Genomic DNA, 19,269 nt, shown 5'->3' on the forward strand with positions numbered 1-19,269 from the left:
TATGGATGACAGTAATGCCAAGAATTATACACAAAACCATTAACCTTATAACTTATATAACTTATAACATAACTATATAGTGAACTTATGTGGTTTTAATTACCAGATTTCCATACAGTAGCTCACTCGGGTTTAGAAAGCGACTTCCTGATTGATACAACACTCAACAGTAACAAAAACACGTCACAGATTCATGGAGGGTAGGCTGGTTCATACATTACAAAATGAAAGTACCTTCTAATCAAATCAGACTAGAAGAGTGAAGAAAGGCTGCCAATACAAAAACCCAAACACAGAAGCATTACCACAGTTTTGAGTAATGAATAAAAGGAGGAAGTATTTGTTCAATTCAATTTGTTCAATCAAAAGTTCCACGTTTTTGTGCATTAGTGTCCCTTGGAAGTGTTGGGGAGTGGGGGAGGAGGAACACATGACAAGAACAGCTCCTTAAAATACTCCTCAAGGAAAAGAAATCAACTTCCTGAAGTTAAAATACACTTCTGGATTGCATTTGATTGGCTGAGAGTCTAAAATGGATATAATCATAATTAGTATTTGCTATTGATATTCTTGAATTTTTATGTGTAAATGCAAACCTCAATTAATGCAAATAATTTTTGGTAAATCATTTAAAAAAAAATAATCAAACTTAACAGTCAACCAATTGTTACTATACTATGCCAAAGAGATCCAGTTTGGACAAGTTTGTATGTTGTAACTAATGTAAGCAGGACTTACATAAGCAGCAAATAACAGAACATACTTTATAGACACCAAAAATTTGTTTTGAGAATTGTTACTTAACCTGTTTCATTAGATCTGTTTTAAATGTAAGAATAACATGCTTGCTCTGTTGCCCAGGTCATCCAGTTATCTCTCTCGCACTGTAGCTTCCTGCCATGTTCACCCTTACTCCTTTATCAACAAAGTCCACCATAATTTTGTTTCCCCTTAGCTCACAATCTAAAAGTAACCCTTTGTTCCTTGTCAGGATTTCTTTTTTTTTTTTTTTTTTTAATGCATTTAAAGCCAAACAAAAATAACAGCAAAACCAAAACCACCACGCCTGATACTGCCTGTGCATGTTCTGCATTTGTTAAATTCGGGATGACCTTTGTCTGGAATTGAAATTCAGAGCAGATACCACATCGCTACTTTTAATTATGTTTATGAGAAGCATCTCCTCCTTTAATGCAATGACCATCTCTCCACTTGCGAGCGAGGCTGGTATCAATGATTAGAAAAGCATATTGGAGCTGTTTGTGATTACTCTTGCCAAATTATTGGAGCCGACTCATTTATTAATGCTTAATGAAATACAAGAAAATGTTGCTGCTATTTCACTTACATGGTTTGGAGAAGAGAAATCTTGAAAGCAGATTCAGATCAAAGAGGAATAGCTTATTTACACAATCGGTTCAGAAAAGATTTGCTTTTTCCAGGTGATATCATTACGAAATGCACACAACTTGTGAATAACTGTAAGCCTATTGCAACCAATGGGATTTTTTTTCCCCCCCAACAACTTCAGCAAAGCAAGATAGTGCCTAAATCAACAAAACATTCTCTGTGGTCTCTGAATTCTCCAACTAGTCAGGTAGACATTTGGTAAATTTAGGGACTCTAATCAAATTATCAGTTCTTCCAAAGACGTTGTCACACTACAACAGTGCTTATGAAAGCAAACAAAGGATCGGGAGTAATGATAGCTTCATAGGCAAAGAGGAATGCATACAAAACCAAAACACATTGCAACAACTGAAGTTGTAACATCTTGTAGTAATTCCTGAATGCATAGTGTTTATCTCCACAAGTATCAAAGCAGATATGTATTTTAAATTCTGTGACTAATAAGCTGTACTTGCCGTAAGTAACTTACTGTTCCTCACAGAACCTTTCACTAATAAGTAATTGAAAATTTGACTCAAATCAAAAATAGGAAAAATATTCAAATATGAATCTGTATACTGCCCACCACCCAATTACTTGCCAGAAGACATTTCAAAATACTTATTTTGCAAGTTAATGTAATGCAGAAGAATAACAGTGGCCATCAATTTAGATTAGTTCTGATCTGAATGCTGTAACTCTCTCTTTCATTTCCAATACATTCATTATTCTGTCAGTACCTATGAGAAGCACTGACACAATGGCACTGAGAACTTCCAAGTCTCAGATTTGTAACTGCAGTGGGAGGGACAAAAGGGTTCAGGGAGACTTTGAGTATCTGATGATTGTGCAAATGCATTTTACAAATAGATGCAGCGATTGGGGTCTTGCCCCTTCTTTGTTTCCATGGAAACAAATGTAAAATTAACCCCCCTCCCCCAGAAAGTAACATCCAAGTGCCTTAAGTTGGGTCTTTAACTTGCAATTAGGAATTATTGGTTGGTGACGTATTTTTTGAACTCTAAGATCTGATTCTTGCCTCAGCCTAGAAGCAACAGTCTCAAAGCAGGCCATTAGAGCTGGATGGAAGACTGCTGTCAGCTTCGCTGGTGAACTCAGCTCACTTCATAGTACTCAAACGTTCTCATGGCTGAAAAACATTCCCAGCCACTCAAGCATACATCTCCACCATCAGCTTTGGCACAAAGGCAAACACAGGTCATCTTGACAGCAACCTTACTAAGATTTTGTTTGCATAATCGAACTACAGAGTGGGCGCTAATAAAATTAAATTGCTGCTCATTTTGAAAGTAGGGCTTGTCCTACCATTCTGCCTTTAGCATGACATTTATCAAAAGATAAGACAAACGTACTTCGAGAAGCTGTCAGGAAAAGTAGTACTAAAATTAAAATACTACGAAGATAACTGAGAGGAAAGCATCAGACAGCTGTGAAAATGATTTCAGAAGACATATGGAAGCTCTGTTAGATTATGATCTTCTAAAACATTCATCTATTGCTTTTGGGACAGAAAGCTAAGAATATACGAACACTCGAGGCTCCAAACATTCCATTCAATTTAAAAGGTATCCATTCAGAAGCAGACTGAGCTGTCAATTGAATAAATAATTTGAGTCAAGAATCATTTCCTAGCAGTTTGCGTGGGTTTTGGTTGCTGGTTTTATCGTTTCTGTAAAGTTTTAAAGCGATGATTGAGTACAAATGCATTAAAGAAAATCCTTCTCCCATTAAAAGGGAAACCTCTTGACCTTATGTAGAAAATTATGTTTGCTTCCAGTAATGGCAAAAGTAAATCTTTACAATGAGTATATTTTGATAATTAATGTCAACAGGATCAGACAACAAAAAGTAAACAGATCTCATTTTCTCATTCCAATGTATAATGTGATTTTAACACTCTTTATCACTCAAGGTTACTGCACAACTTGCCAAATACTAACATGAGTATCTCTTCATCAAAGTATTTGGACAACTGCAACCTCACCTGTGTAATTCATGGACATGGACCTTTTTTCCTCCATTTTGCTACAAAGCAAAAATTGAACCAAAGCAGATGGCCACTGAGGTACTCTCTAGAAGTCAGTACTAGACTTACTCCAAAGTCTATGTGAAACTTAGATATAGGTGAAAAAACCCAAGCATTTAGAAAAACAAGATGTTTTGTCAGCTTCAGAAGCAGTGCACTAAAGAACAGCTAGCTACCACACATCTCCACAGTGTGAAAAGACACATGCCTTTAACAGTTAAGCACTATCCAAGAAGTATTATCTAGAAGACCTCCAGATAGACATTAAGTCTCAACGTGCACACACTCAATAGGTATCAGTCTCAGATTGACTCCACAGAAGCTCACAGACTTGGGCTATTCAAGAGATGCAGATCATTTTAAAAATTCTGAATGTAAACAGCACAGTGGTCAAGTCAACTGAATTTTCCATTTGTGCATTAACTCCAGTTATCAGATTTTGACACCACGATATTTCAAAAGCAGCAATGAGGAAGTTAATGAAGCATAACATTTGGATTCTGTAGGTTTTACTTTAATTTTGAATAAGGACTAAAACTTCTCTAATTGAACTCAATTTATGGACTATTACTAACTATTCACAGAAGCATTAAAATCTCCCTTTTTAAAAAAGCACAAGTTACCATGTTAATTACCAGGTCAATACTTCCGATTTTGTGCACCTATAGGAAATACTTAAGTCCGAGTTAACTGACTAGATTTCCCTTTTTAGGAATACAGAAAAAAAAGGGATAATTTTCATCGTTGCTCACCTCATCCTGAGATATGCATCTAAAACAGGTCAGAGGAATCTGCTCCAATGTGCTCACTTATCTCCACTCATTACAAAAGAAGTCAAGGCAATCAGTTGTTCTACATACATTCCCATCATAGGCATCAAAACTTCAACAAAATGAACATCATCTTTAGTAACTACGTGCTTTCTTAGAAACCTACAGCATCATGACTTTTATTTAGAATTATCAAGGTCATTTAAAGACATTCCTGGGGAACACAATGAAATATTTTCAATATGATATGGGCTATTTAGCATTCATAGATCATAAATCCACTTTTAGTTTTCTTACCGTGACAGGAACCATCCACTTCTTCATATCCTACGCTGCAGATACATCGTCCAAGAGGCACAAGCCAATCCCCATCTGCTCCACAATACAATTTTGGAGTATCACGCTCCTCAGCACTCTTCACACAGGAGCCCCGCACTTCCACCAAAGAGGAAGAATCAACCCTTGGAATAGTATCAGGAAACATGGCCAAGTTACGGACTGTGAAAGGGCACTTCTTGTAATAAACACGGACTGAGACCAAAGCAATACATGCTCCAATGTCCTGAAATGCAAGATAAAAGCCTTTCTTGTTTATTGGCCCAACCTCACGAACTTCTGTGTTGAGTTTAAGAATGCGATCACCCAAGTCCATCTGAGTAAAGCTCTCATCAGCCGCAATAGTATCAATTTTAGTGTACTGGTTTGGCTTGAATTTTAATCCATGAGACTCATCTGATTCCATGTAGTAGAGATTAAAAGTTTCCTTGCAGGTTCCCACTACCCACGGAATGCTGTTGCAGTCCCTCAGGGTAAACTTCATTTCCACATAGATTTTCTGCGCAGCATCACGGGAAATCCAGTTTGTTCGAAGCCAGTTGTTTTGGTTTGGTTCCATCACATTGCACACCTGGTACGTATGAATGGGATGATTGTGTTCATCCATTTCAGTAATGGCATCCCACTGAAAAGAAAACAGACTGTTTGAAAACCAAGGAAAACATAAATTTTGCTATCTACAGAGCCAATCTCAACACGCATAAATGTGAGTATATGAAATCATGGCTGGATTAAAAATAATTGTTTGTGTCGAGATTAGAGTAATAACAGTAGTTAGAAGCAAATACCAGCTACAGAAGTAGCTACAGAGTTTTCTACAGAGCAGAAAAGTTTTCAGAAATTCTATAATAAATTTCTATGAATCAAAAAAAAAGTCTCTGATCAATGTGGCTTCAATAGAAGATAGAAATAGTGGCCATAGTTGGTCAGTACATCTATACACAGACTCAGATGTACATAGTGGCCTGGAGGTGTTCAAGGCCAGGTTGGATGGGGCCCTGGGCAGCCTGGTTTAGCATTAAATGTGGAGGTTGGTGGCCCTGCATGTGGCAGGAGGGTTGGAGATTCATGATCCTTGAGGTCCCTTCCTACCCTGGCCATTCTGTGATTCTGTGATTCTGTATAAGCTCTCCTGATTTACACAATTATTGTAGACACAGTTAAATGTACAGGTAAGAGATATTTCTGGCTCCATAGACGCTGTATTACACTCATTTCTTCTTAAATAAAAAATAAAGATCTATCACAGGCATCATATCATTTATTTACCCCTATAAATTCTCTTATAAACTGAACATGAAATAGGAATTATCATTTTTATTTCTTTAAGTTGTGTGCATCAATATCACTGAATTGTTCTCAAATGCTGGTGGGAACCCATGCCATAAGGCCATTGAAAACATGCATCTACAAAAAGCCATCCATGTACTAAATATAAAAGAATTATTGAACATCTAACATTACATAATCTGCTACTCTAAGGGATTGCCAACAACTCCAATTCAGTTTGAATAAAATTGAGTCAGCTTTCAATAAGCACTCACAATATCAATATAGCATTAAGCATTGATTTCTTTCTTACAAAAACAGAACTAGTTTAGTTTCATACCCCCAAATATTGCACCCCGCTATAAATTTTTAGTGTGGCCTTCTGGATATACTTTTCTCTTATGGCATTCTAGATAGTACCTCATATAGTCAATAATCCAAAAGCTTCTTATTAAATATTACTAAAAACACCCAACTATGATGTTTTAGTAGAATGAAACATGAAAATACACACTATTTGTGTTCATAGTTTAGCATATTTGGAACAGATTATTTATAAATACACATTCAGTTAAAATAATTTGCCTGCTAAAAAGAAACATAAGGTTAAAATTGAGACAGCAGTTCAAAGTTGAAAAGTTTATGCAGCATTTTTGCTCTTACCAACTTCCTCATCCTTGCAGTTAGTTCAGTTAAATGCACAGTCTGGCATTTAAGAATGTTATGTTAATTATATTCAGGTGTACACATGTAATATGTCAAAGCCCATGTTCAAATTATGCATAATATGCAATTCTGAGTACAGTAGCAAGATAAGAACCTTGCACATTATTATTCAAACATGAATTCAAATATCTTTAGCCCGATGATACTTCCAAGCCACGAAGTTTTCTGCTTTAATACAGACAATATCAATATGTTCTACTTCAAAGTTAGACTTCTAATGATGCACTTTGACTACTTAAGCTGTACAATTTTCATAATGTCTATTTTGCTCAACATTACGAGGAAGGTTGGCCCTTGGCCTTTCAGACTGAAAAAAATTAGGAATTGAGTTCAGTTTAAAATTTTTAAGAAAAAAAAATTTTAAGTTATCTTTTAGAAACATGGTGAAAAAAATACTTCATCATCTTATTCTGTAAAAAGGTAATGTATTATTAAGAGGTAAGGTCTTCATTTTTAGAAACATCCCCAGCCATCAGATGAATTTTAAGGCCCATGTCAAATTGTAAATATGTAGAAAGCCTGCTGGCTTTATTTTTTGAGTTTCAGAAACATCACTTGTTCCTAGATGAAAGTGAGGGTATAACATCCCCATCTTCAATAGCTTTCACAGAAACAAAGCATGGACGTGGGTGGAGAATTTACCCTTTCTTCTGCAGGAGCAAACTGATCCATCATGGAGGAGGTAGCAATAAAGAAGTAAGTACTCTATGTATTAGACTGCAAACTTGGCAGCTGGAATTCAAGTGGAAATGGAATTCTAAATGGAGACAGGTATGGCCTGAAAAGTTAGATTTCTGATTACTGCAGCGTGTATTTGGGAATTACCCAGAACAATAAGCTCTCTACAAAAGCCAAGGTCTTTACAGACTGTAACTTTAGAGATTTTCTTTTTCTCTATCTATCACAACACGAGCAATAGCCTCAAGGTCTTATTTTAAAACCCATGAAACATACTTTAAAAAATGATTGTTGGACAGGTAGTGGCCACTGGCTGTCTGCTACCTCTTAAGAGATTCTTGTATTTCTAGGCCTTATGACCTGTGTGAGTCTAACATACATTCAGGAAGGACAATTAAATCAGAATTCCTGCCAATATCAGAACAAATTCAGACCTGGTCAAAATTGCACAATGGGAGACTAGTTACCACAGTACTCATTTCTGAACCATTGCTTCTAAATTAGATTTTGAGATACAACCAAAATATGTCCTGTATCAAGTAATACATAATATACCAAGTAAATCTTGGCTTTGAGAAACAAGAAAAGGACTTGCATTCTCTGACAGGCCTGGCCTCTCCTCTTTTGCCAAGCACGTGGCACACAGTTTGAACTAAGATTCCACAGCCAGAAAGAATTAATAAAAGCGTTTAATTAAAATACATACTCTAAGCCTTAAAATCTTGGCAGTAAAGATACTTTACTCCCAGCTGCCCTCCCCTGACACAGCTCCATGCCGTTCCCTCGGGCCCTGTCGCTGTCACACACAGCAGAGCTCAGCGCTGCCCCTCGGCTCCACGCGAGGAGCTGCAGCCGCCATGAGGCCTCCCCTCAGCTCCTCTGCTCTGGGCTGAACGAACCACGGACCACATCCGCTCCTCTCTCACCTTGGCCTCCAGACCCTGCCCCATCTCCGCAGCCCTCCTTTGGGCGCTTTTGGATAGTTTTCTGCCCTTGTATTGTGGCACCCAAAGCTACCCCCAGTGCTCAAAGGGAGGCCGTGCAGTGCACAAGAGAGCAGGAAAACCCCTCCCCTTGCCCAGCTGCCGGCACTGGTCCTGATGCACCCCAGGATACGGCTGGCCATAATTTTGCCTGGCACCAAAGTGAGACTTGCCAGTCCTAAAGATCCCACTGCTTTCATTCTTGCCTTTCTTAAAAACCAGACAACCTTTGCCAGCTACCAGACTAAACAGATGTCACTTCAGCAGCAGCCCTATTTGTGCCTGAAGGATTCACTATGGTGTTTTATTTTCATACGCAACCCTGCAATAAGAAGTTTTTCCAGTTAATAGGGGTAGGTACATCAGCTAGTTGGAAATGTTTATAATGGGCTGATATTTATATAATTTCACATGTAGTGGAAAAGGCTTCTCCTACAAGTTGTCACATGGATGGGTGAATTAAGAGTGGGTTCTTAATCTCAGCCACCAATCCCAGCAGTAGCAATGTAATCTAGGGCAGTAGTTTTAGCATCTTGCACAACATGAGGTTCTTTTTATTGATATTTTACTTCGTTCAAAGAAAAAAGATACTTGGTAGCAGCTACTTAGGTCCAAGCCCTTAGTCAGTAGGGTAATTAACTGAAGAGTCCATCTACTGTTAGGACTTCTGCTGCATTTGTTTCTGTTGCAAAAAAATACATAGCACGCATTAGATTAACTCTGCAGAACAATGACTGTAACTCAGATTTAGGGGAAAAACTATACATCTGTTTTCTCCATGGGCAGTAGCACCTAGGCTCTGACTATGACTAAGTAAATGGCAAATCTCACAGACTGTGTAGAAGTAAATGTAATTAGAAGGGAAGAAAAAAAATCAGAATTAAAAAAAGTTTTAGAAAATTTTAATTTAAGAAAAATTAAGGAAGTTAAACATAAGTTATAGGAAAAGTGGCAGATTATTTAGATCTCAAAATGCAAGGATTGCAAGGTCTGACTGTAGAACAGTTGCTCTAAGCCTGAGGTAGCCATGATGATTAAGAAAGATTTTAGTGCACTCAAAAATGCAAAATCCGCAATGGTGACTCACTTTCTGGTTATTGTCATGAAGCACTGAACAAATGCAAGAATGAGCTTCTACTGATGGTCCAGGTTTCCTCTGCTCTGTACATTATTACGGCATGTATGAATGATTTCTTAAAAAAAAAAAAAAAAAAAAAAAAAAAAAAGTATAATCTAGTGAGATTTAAGAGATGAACCCTGGGTAAGACCAACTTAAATAAAAATTAATAAAAAATAAAAATTAATACTTCTCATACTAAATAAAAAATAATACTTCTCATCACTTGCTTGTGAATTAGACTGTGAGATCAGAAAAGGACAGTCCCGCTCCAGCTTTATAGAAAATACCACAGTCCTTTCAGAAGGAAAGGAAATCTTGAATCCTGGACATAGACCTTTATACATATACTAGAAGAGATCAAAACTCTAAGAAGCATGGTCACGTTTCATAACTTATCTGGTATGGGGCTCAAACTACCAAGGCAGTCAATCCATATGGCCACAATCTAGGCAGCATCATAAGTCATCAAAGGAAAAGATATTCTTGGGGTAATGTTTTTGCTGTCTGGATACCACAGAGAAACTATCAAACAGAAGCCAAAAGTAACAACACAATCTCTTCCATTCTAGACCAAAAGGTAGCAAAGCACATTTGGAAAAGGGATAAATTGAAAAATTTCACATGCGTGCAGACACGCATCTGCTTGGGGAGCCCGGCTACTGAAGAAATAGGGGAGGACACTTCATCCTCCCTTTCACTATTACTTTCACTACTCCTTATCTCTCTATCACTTGAGAACTAGTCACTCCAGCCTTTGTGATGAGCCCTGTGATTGCTCCTGCTACGGGTCCTGTGGCTGTTCCAAGTATTGTGATAAAAAAAATTGCCCCCCGAGAGCACCACATCCAGAGGGACAGCCCTGTGGTCACTCCATAGAGACAAGCACCGTGGTTACTCCAAACCCTGCAACGAACAAAAGAACTTGCTCCACAGTCACAGTGAGTCCAATGCCATCCAAGCTGGAACTAAGACAGATGGCTGTGCATGGCCATCCAGAACCTGGCTTGTCCTTCATGTTGCAGTTGTCACCGTTGAAACACACCACCCATTCCTCTGTTCACATCCACTATTTGGTGTCCATCAGTGTTCAGCAAGTGTTGTGCCATGGGCAGGGTCACCAACCACTATAGCAGGCTGCCCAGAGCCACATCCAGCTGGCTTTTGAATGCATCCAGGGACAGGAGTCATTTTCCTCACACTGCCCCTCTACTGTCATCTACCACATAGCCATAAAACATAAGGGAACACTAGTCAGTAGTTCTACCTCTACTGCCATACCACCACCATCTTCCTCTGACGTCACAGGCACACATAATGACATAGGACACACTACTTTCAGAGCAGCCCAGATATATATATATGTATATATATGTGTGTGTGTGTATTATATATAAATATATATGTATGTACACACACAAAACAGGTGATACACAAGCAATTACTCACCGCAATTACTCCCCACCCACCAAACGATGCCCAGCCAGCCCCAAAGTCAAGTCTGCCCTCTTGATTAATTCTCCACTGTTTTTCAAGTTTGTTTCACATGGTATGGAATACCCCTTTGGCCATTTTTGGTCAGCTGTCCTAGTTCTATCCCTTCCCAGCTCCTTGTGCCCCACAGCCCTCTTGCTGACAGGACAGCAAAAGAAGCTGAGGAACTGTCCTTGGCTGCTGAGCACTGCTCAGCAGTAATAAAAACATCCATGCACTATCAATATTTTTTTCCCCCCAAAGCCAAAACATTACATCATATCAGACACTGAAGAAAATCATCTCTGTCCCAGCTGTAATCAAGACAGCTGAGAATCCAGACTACCATAAGGGCAGGGAGAGATACCTGACAGAAAAAAAAAAACATGTCCTCAGTCCAAGAGCTGACCTTGCCTGCTTTATGATTTAGTGCATGCAATACCATCCCTTAAATGACTGATTGCTTTTACCACTCAACACCTTTTAAAGCCATGAAGAGCATAAAGCTAAGAAAGTGAGTTAAATGCATGCATTTTGAAGTGGTAGTTCCCTTGACACTACACTGAAAGGAAATAATTTTAAAAAATAATTATACAAAGCAGTTATATAAAGCACTCAGAAGATGAGAAGTGTTACAAACACTAACAAACTAAATCATACTGGGACATAAAACTGGAAAAGCAAAACTAAAGATACTTAGAGGAAAATAAAGTGACAGATCACTTACTTTACCAGCATGCACTACAGGTTACAGCAGTAAAGAACTTGCTATAACAGTGTAGATGCCTTTTATCTGACACCACCCTCACAAGCATGAACTGAAGCAATGACACTTCTAAAACTCATTGCATCACAGCTGTATTCCTTTAAGCACATTGCCACCTCAACAGGCTCCTTCAAAACTGCCATTGGTCTTCTTCAACTGTTGTGCTACGACGTGAAATAGAACCCTCTCCCATTGTGTACAGCAGGCCAAAATACTTGCTGCCAAGTTGCTGATGAACAGCTGAAGGTGTGCATTGTTCATTGATTTCTTCATGTGATCATCATCACACTAGCAAGTATTATCACTATGTACCAACAACAAAATTCATTACTTCATTTTATTTTCAAGCTACTTATCTGTTTCGAATGATCAGTATCAAAAGAAGAATGACCACAACTGCAGGAGCTAAAGGGATAACAACTTGCTATTACTAGGATTATGGGGGATCATATCAATAAACTAAAATCAAAGGCAAAAGCAATATTATCCTACCCTGCTGTTAAGTGAATCTCAGATGTTCTGGAAGGAAAGTGTGAAAGGTGAGCAGGAAAACTAATTATTGCAAGCTGAATAACATAAGCTGCAGCTCTATTTATTTGCACATAAGTTCCTAAGTTTATTTAAACTTTCTACATACATGCATTAAAAATTTCCATATTATCCTGGTTTAATAAGTAAGGCACATCAACAATCAGCTGAATAACTTCAATTACAGGCCAGAAATACACTTAATCAATACATACAGAGACAAATACGTGAAATAAAATTTCAAAGTCTGCAATATGTATAAACAGATTTTCAGATACTCATACCAGCTGCATCCATAAAATTTAAAGCAAAAACAGAAGAAAACAAAAGGGGAAAACAAAACAAACCAAAAAAAAAGACAACAACAACGCCCAACCAGTCACTGGTGTCTTCCAGCAAATTAACTTCTTCATGCTTCCTGTGTAATTGTGTATATACTGATAGCTTGTCTAGCATTATCTTCTGTGGGAATCCACATTTTTAATTAGATAAAAACCAAAGATATTTTGTAGCTCAATTTGTGGCAAAGCCATAGAGTAAAAGAGAAAAATTATTTTACAATCTTGAGTATTCAGAATAACCTTTCATATAGCTTTGTTCATAAACTCAGTGTAAATTGTATCCTGTCTTTTCCTTGTTGCATGTACAGCTTCAATTAATTTAGGTACATACTGAGTACTGATTTGTTCATGACTGCATATTTGGTGGTGGAGTAGGCTGGTATATCTACTTTCATCAGTTTGCAGTCTCTTTGGATTCATGCAAATTAAGGGACATTTAGAAGGGATTGATTTAACACGTAACTCCCTGTGATGAGTTACTGTAAAGGACACAGCAGAAAACACTTTCTGTGGCAAGCAAGGTAAGTCTCCAACGCTATTAAGATAGTAGACATTTTGAAAGTTCACGTCCCCTTCCCTTATGGGTGGGATGCAGCAGGTCCATACAGATGTTAAGTAACTATATATCCCTTACGTGTACTGTTCCAATTTTTAAAGGGAAAAAAGCACGTACAGAGTGAGTTGAAGAGATTTATCTTCTATTTGCTCTATTGTTAGTTCACTAAGCACTGTTTTCTTAGAAAAACAAATAATTCACCCTAAGATATAGCTAACAAACTTCAATTGTCCAAAAGGGCCTTGTTGGTAAGATGAGTCATTGCTCACTGGGCACTCTCTGTTAGGAGTGTGTCCTGAGAAAGTCAGCTGTAGTTTCCAGAAAACCATTTTTCACTGATGGATGGAGGCATAAACATCATCTATCTTCTATCCTTTTGAAGGGATGGATTGAACATAGCTGTAAAAATAAAATGTAGTGGCATTCCACCGTATCAAAAACTTTACTTCCACCTAATGTAATGTCTAATGAAAGCATCTTTTCCACACCTCTTACGGAAGAGATTTTGAAGCTTCTTCAGACTTGTGGTCTCATACAAACAGTTCCTTTCTAGTTGCAACAATGTCAACTGTCACAATTTCAGCTGTTAATCGTCTACTGCAGTTATACAATCATAGTATCATTAAGGCTGGAAAAGACCATCTAAGATCATCTATTTCAACTGCCCACTTACCACCAATGTTGACCAATAAACCATGTTGCATAGTACTACATCTACAGATTTCCTCTACAGAACACCTCTAGGGACAGTGACTCAGTCACCTCCCTGGGCAGCCTGACCTCTTATGCAGAATCATAGAATTGTTTAGATTGGAAGGGACCTTTAAGATCATACAGCTCCAACCCACCTACCATAGGCAGGGACACCTCCCACTAGACCAGGTTGCTCAAAGTCCCATCCAGCCTGGCCTTGAATGCTTCCTGGCAGGGGGCATCCACAACCCTGGTCAACATGTTCTATTGTTTCACCACCCTCACAGTGAAGAATTTCTTCCTAATATCTAGTCTAAATCTCTTTCAGATTAGAACCACTTCCCCTCGTCCTGTCACTACATGTCTTTATAAAAAGGCCCTCCCCAGCTTTCCCATAGACCCCTCGCAGGTACCGGAAGGCTGCTATAACATCCCCCCAGAGCTTCTCTTCTCCAGGCTGAAGAGCCCCAGCTCCTTCAGGCTGTCCTCATAGGAGAGATGCTCCAGCCCTTTATCATCTCTGTGGCTCTCTTCTGGACTGCTCCAGTAGTTCAATGTCCTTCTTGTGTTGGGGTCCTCAGAACTAGATGCAGTACTCCAGGTGGGGTCTCTCCCCACCTGGGAGGGTTTCTTGATGCCTCTCTTGATGCAACAAAAGATACAGTTTCTAGGCTGCAAGCACACAGTACCAGTTCATGTTGAATCAACTGACACTCCCAAATCCTTCTCTTCAGGGCTGTTCTCAAGTCATTCTCTGCCCAGCCTGTGCCTGTGCTTGGGATTGCCTTGACCCAGGTGCAGGACCTTGACCTTGTTGAATTTCATGAGGTTTGCATCTCAAGCCTGTCCAGGTCCCTCTGGATAGTATCCCTTCCCTCTGGCACATCAACTGCACCACTCAGCTTGGTGTCATCTGCAAACTTGCTGAGGGTGCACTCAATCCCACATCATATTACCTACAAAGATGTTATATGGCAGTGGTCTCAGCACTTGTCCCTCAGGAATGCCACTCATCACCAGACTCCACTTGGACACTGAGCCATGGACTGCAACTCAAAATGTGACCATTCAGCCAATTCCTTATCTAGCAAGTGGTCCATCCATCAAACCCAATTTTCTCCAATTTGACAACCAGGGTATCATGCAGGACAGTGTCAAATGCTTTGCACAAGTCCAGGTAGAAGACATCAGTTGCTCTTCCTTTATCTGATGCTGTAACTCCATCATACAAGGTCACCAAATTTGTCAGGTATGACATGTCATTGCTGAAGCCATGTTGGTTACCACCAATCACCTCCCTTTTATTTTCCACGTGCCTTAGTAGAGCCTTCAGAAGGAACTGCTCCATGATCTTGTCAGGCACAGAGAAAGACTGGCCTGTAGTTCCCTAAATCTTTTTTTTCCCTTTTTTGAAAATGAGGATTATGTTTCCCCTTTTCTAATCAGTGGGAACTTCATAGTGTGACGACCTTTCAAATATGATGGATAGCAGTTTGGCAACTTTATCTGCCAGTTCCCTCAGAATCCATGGATGGAGCTCACTGGGTGCTCTTTAGGTGCTCTTTTCCTGGTCTGTGATCAAACTTCAGGACCAGGGCATCCACTATCATCACCAGTCTTAAAGTTGGGTGGATTGAAGATCCCCTCTCCAGACCTCCTGACTAAATTGGAAAGTTTGTTGCCAAAGATGGTCTTCCCCTCCTCTGAGAGATTAACTCCATCTGCCCCAGAAGACCAGGTCTCTCAAAAGAAATTTCATGATGTAAGTATCTGAATTCCTGTTCATGACACCACTCCCTTAACCATTTATTGATTTTCTTAATGCTATCAGTCCTTTCACTCCCCATCCCTTTAACTGGAAGGACTGATGAGAATACTTATAGAGTGCTCCAAGGCCTTCACTACTGCTCCCAGCTCCTTATAGTCCTTGATGTTCTTCAGGTTGTTGTGTCACTGATGCCTACTTGAAACTGCAGCAGCAGGTTTTAGTCTATGGGATGTACAAGCCTCTCTATCACATCCTTGTTGCAGGCTCCTGGCAAGCAGCAGACCTCGCTAGATAACTGGTACTTCTGTGCATACCAAAATAAAACTAGGAATTTGTTTTTTAAAGTTCTAGTCATTCAATAGAAGTTAGTGTTAACAGAAGTCAGCATCATGTGACTACCTCACAACCCAGTCCAACTAGATACTTCAGTGATCAGAGGCCATGTGGTTGTGCATCATACATCTATCCAGCACAAAATACAGAGAAATTTATAAAGCTGAAAACTACATGTCAGAGAGAGAAGACAGTAAGAAACATGTAGCAAGGGCAAACTTTTCCCCCAAAAACCAAGAGCCACAGCAAAGAGTATTAAGTACTACTCTTGGACACTTTGGCAAAAATTAGAGCACTTGCATTCTTCTACAAGAGCAACACCACATACTATGAATGACATCGAGCCTGAGCCATATAGTTTTCATTTTAAAAATATACTACTTATTAAAAACATACTTAAACTCGATATTTTCATTTGCTTTTAAACTTAGGGACTCTTAAAAGAATGCCGATAATTTTTAGCTTAAAACCAGTTTTTCCTGAATCATGATTAATATTATCTTCACATTTTTCAGATTTTTTCCAGTCCAGCTGCTGCAAGAACAGCAACTGACTTCTTTAAGTACAATGAGACTTCTTCCACCTGACTGAAATCTAGAGCCATATTTGGACTTCGCTGTAAATAAGCTGATTTGCAGACATGCTGAGCAGAAACAAGCTAATGACAATTCATAAAAACTGTGATGTTCAAGGACTGTCAACTGGAGGTCAAGTTAGACATGAGGATTCTTTAATCATTCACTGAAGTAAAGCTTACACTTCGTAGCATGCTGTGCTTCAAGAATATTGTAGCTCAGTTGTCACCATCATCATTCTCCTAGGCGAACATTACATTACAGCTGAACACAGTTGTTCAGACACTAGCCCAGTGTACCTGCTTAACATATTGCCTGCCAGCAGGATATCATTTCAACACAAAAATAAGACTCATTTAAGCATACATTTTCTGAGTATCCAAAACAAGGAACAGATTTTGGTATAAGCCTTCATGTGGTAATGTTGGTTTTTTTGTTCCTGTTTTTTTGCTTGTTTTTTTAAAAATGAAGAACATTAGCAAGATTTAGATTTTTATTTGAAGCTTCCACACAAGTCCAGGTCTTCACATGATGAATTTAAGATAGTTCAGCAACTATTTGAGCTAATTAAGAAACATTGGGAGAAGCTTTCATAAGAAGATTAATACAATTGAACATATGCACACCAAGAAGTAGAAAATCTTCACAGATAATTAAAAAATTCTTTTCATTGGACTGAGCAAAGTTTGCAGCATGAAACAAGATTTTGTGAATTTTGTTACTAAAGTTATGCTTTCAGCCAACCTTCCAGTTTTCTAGAAAGTAAAAGTTGAAGTATTCTCATAGGGGCAGAAGGAAAAAAAAACCAAAAAAACAGCTCAATTCACATTTGGGAGTTAAGAATTGCAGAGAAATTCCATGATGTAGAAACAAAAGGTTCCACAAGAGCTGTAAATCCAGAAAAGGACCTCAGTTTGTTTCTTCCTATTTCTTTTTCACTCCAAGAACTGTCCTACAGATCACAACAGTTACAGTTTCCAACTACTCTATATAATGAAGTCACTCCATCATACAGTAAAGTACTTATCTGAAAGGGAAGTCATCAGGAGGTTTTCACAACTTGGGCTTTTCACAGCATAAATAGAAGACTTCAGAATGAAAGTCTGCCTCATAATTAAAAACAAACAAAAAAACCTATTCTACTGTTAAATATATAAACTATTGCCATCAAATGATTGATTATGATCATTGTTTAGTTTTAGTAGCTCTAACATTCAGCCATTATTGCCTACTTTTTGTGATTGCAGAATGACAGCTTTACAATGCTTCTAATTGCCTACAAAATGACTTATTAACGAATGATCAAACTGGAAAACTGAATTCTGCAATTCCCTCACAGTAGGGATGCAAAATAAATCTGAAAGCAGTAATTCTTCCTTCTTACAGAAATGACCTAGCTGCCTTCAGAACTTCCTCCCTCTTTGATCTTTGTGTATTTGAGACAAGACCTGGGAACAAAATATCTCCCCACAAACCTTATTTGGGTGAGAAAAAACAGAAGCCTTTAAGAAGGGAATGAGATGCAGAAAACACCAAGTCTCTTCATGCCATGGAACAAGGGATGGAGCTTTTTCGAGAACACAGAAGATGGAAAAGAAGCATATAACCCCACACACCAGATCGATTTGTCAGTCCTTTAGCAATTTCTTCTCTCCTTCATCAATCGCAACCCATGTAGACAGGAATAAACAGACAACAACTGTATTTGATTGAAATAGATTTAACTCATCTTAAGAATGAATATTTCTTTCACTACATATTGTTTGTTATACATAGCCACACAAATTGCATAACACTTTTCCGTACCCCCACCTGCAGTACAAGGCTCTTAGGAGTTTTCATGAGAATCAGTCTCAAAATTTCCACCTTTATTTGCCAAATTGATGAGATGTGTATGAAGTCCAGTTTCAAAAATTTGTCTGCAATACATTTTGAACTATATAATCTGCTAATCATAGTTTCAGTATCTTCTGATGAAGTTACATGCCTGGGAAATATAAATACTTGCCAAGAACATGGTGTGCTAAATTCAAGTCATCCTCCCCACCCTCACCCTCCAAAAAGCACAACTCTTTTCTAACCCTTGCCAACTTTTTGCAGAGGTCATTGCGTTATCTCATAGTTTATGCTCAGATAAACCTCAGATGATTTCCAACTAAGAAACTACGTGGGGGTATTTAGTGTTGTTACTTGCAATATGGTACTCTTTTGCTCAAAGATGAGATGGAGGATGTTCAAAATGAAAACTAGTTTTGTACATAAATTGAAATATGTAGAGTATTTCCCTACAATTCTTTCTCAAGTTTGCAGTCATCTCTTGAAGCAGATACATTAAAATAAGTATTCACATATGTATGTTTTCTAATGAGCTCTGACAATAATTAGCGTGCAGCAAGCTGGAATATTTTAGTACACTACCATCATTGTTTCCATCCAACCTTACAAAAAGTTTCAGTGATCTTTACCACCACCAAGAAATCCATACAGTACGCATAATAAAGTAAATGGCACTTAATAACTATCTACACTTCCATTTCAGTTCCAATATGAAGTATCAGTTTCTGAAAAATAATCTTGCTGCTTTTCAGAAAAGCTAATTATCTGATTGTTCAGATGTTTCAAGTAAACTAAGCACTCTGAAATTCACCTTTTACAATTGCTAATGATAAGAAAAAAAAATCACTGAAGCAATGGGGAAAACAGGAATTTGATGTGGGATAGAACAGAAACAAAGTTGACAGTATTTTTGTATTCAGCTGCTGTATTGCTCATTGTTTTGAGCTTGAGAAAATGTCATCTCAGCATAGCTACAAAAATATTTGTGTTATGCAAACAGAAACAAAGGACTCTATACTGAAGCCTTAGCTGGCAAAAACACAATACATATGAATGGCCTAAAGATTCAAGAGTTTATTCATAGA

The 19,269-nt window shown here is 38.3% G+C and overlaps 1 protein-coding gene across 3 annotated transcripts in view; it reads right to left on the reverse strand.

The window, feature by feature from the left end:
* The window catches only part of EPHA6 (EPH receptor A6), a 495,246-nt gene that overhangs the window by 366,671 nt on the left and 109,306 nt on the right, over positions 1–19,269 (reverse strand). For all 3 annotated transcript variants that reach the window (XM_042867712.1, XM_042867711.1, XM_042867714.1), the window contains exon 3: positions 4,504–5,167. In XM_042867712.1, coding sequence (XP_042723646.1) covers positions 4,504–5,167 — 664 coding nt within the window. The remainder of the gene's footprint in view (positions 1–4,503; positions 5,168–19,269) is intronic.

The sequence above is a fragment of the Lagopus leucura genome, unplaced genomic scaffold (assembly GCF_019238085.1).
Source record: "Lagopus leucura isolate 7727_CA_CO unplaced genomic scaffold, USGS_WTPT01 Super-Scaffold_100001, whole genome shotgun sequence".
Lineage (NCBI taxonomy): Eukaryota > Metazoa > Chordata > Aves > Galliformes > Phasianidae > Lagopus > Lagopus leucura.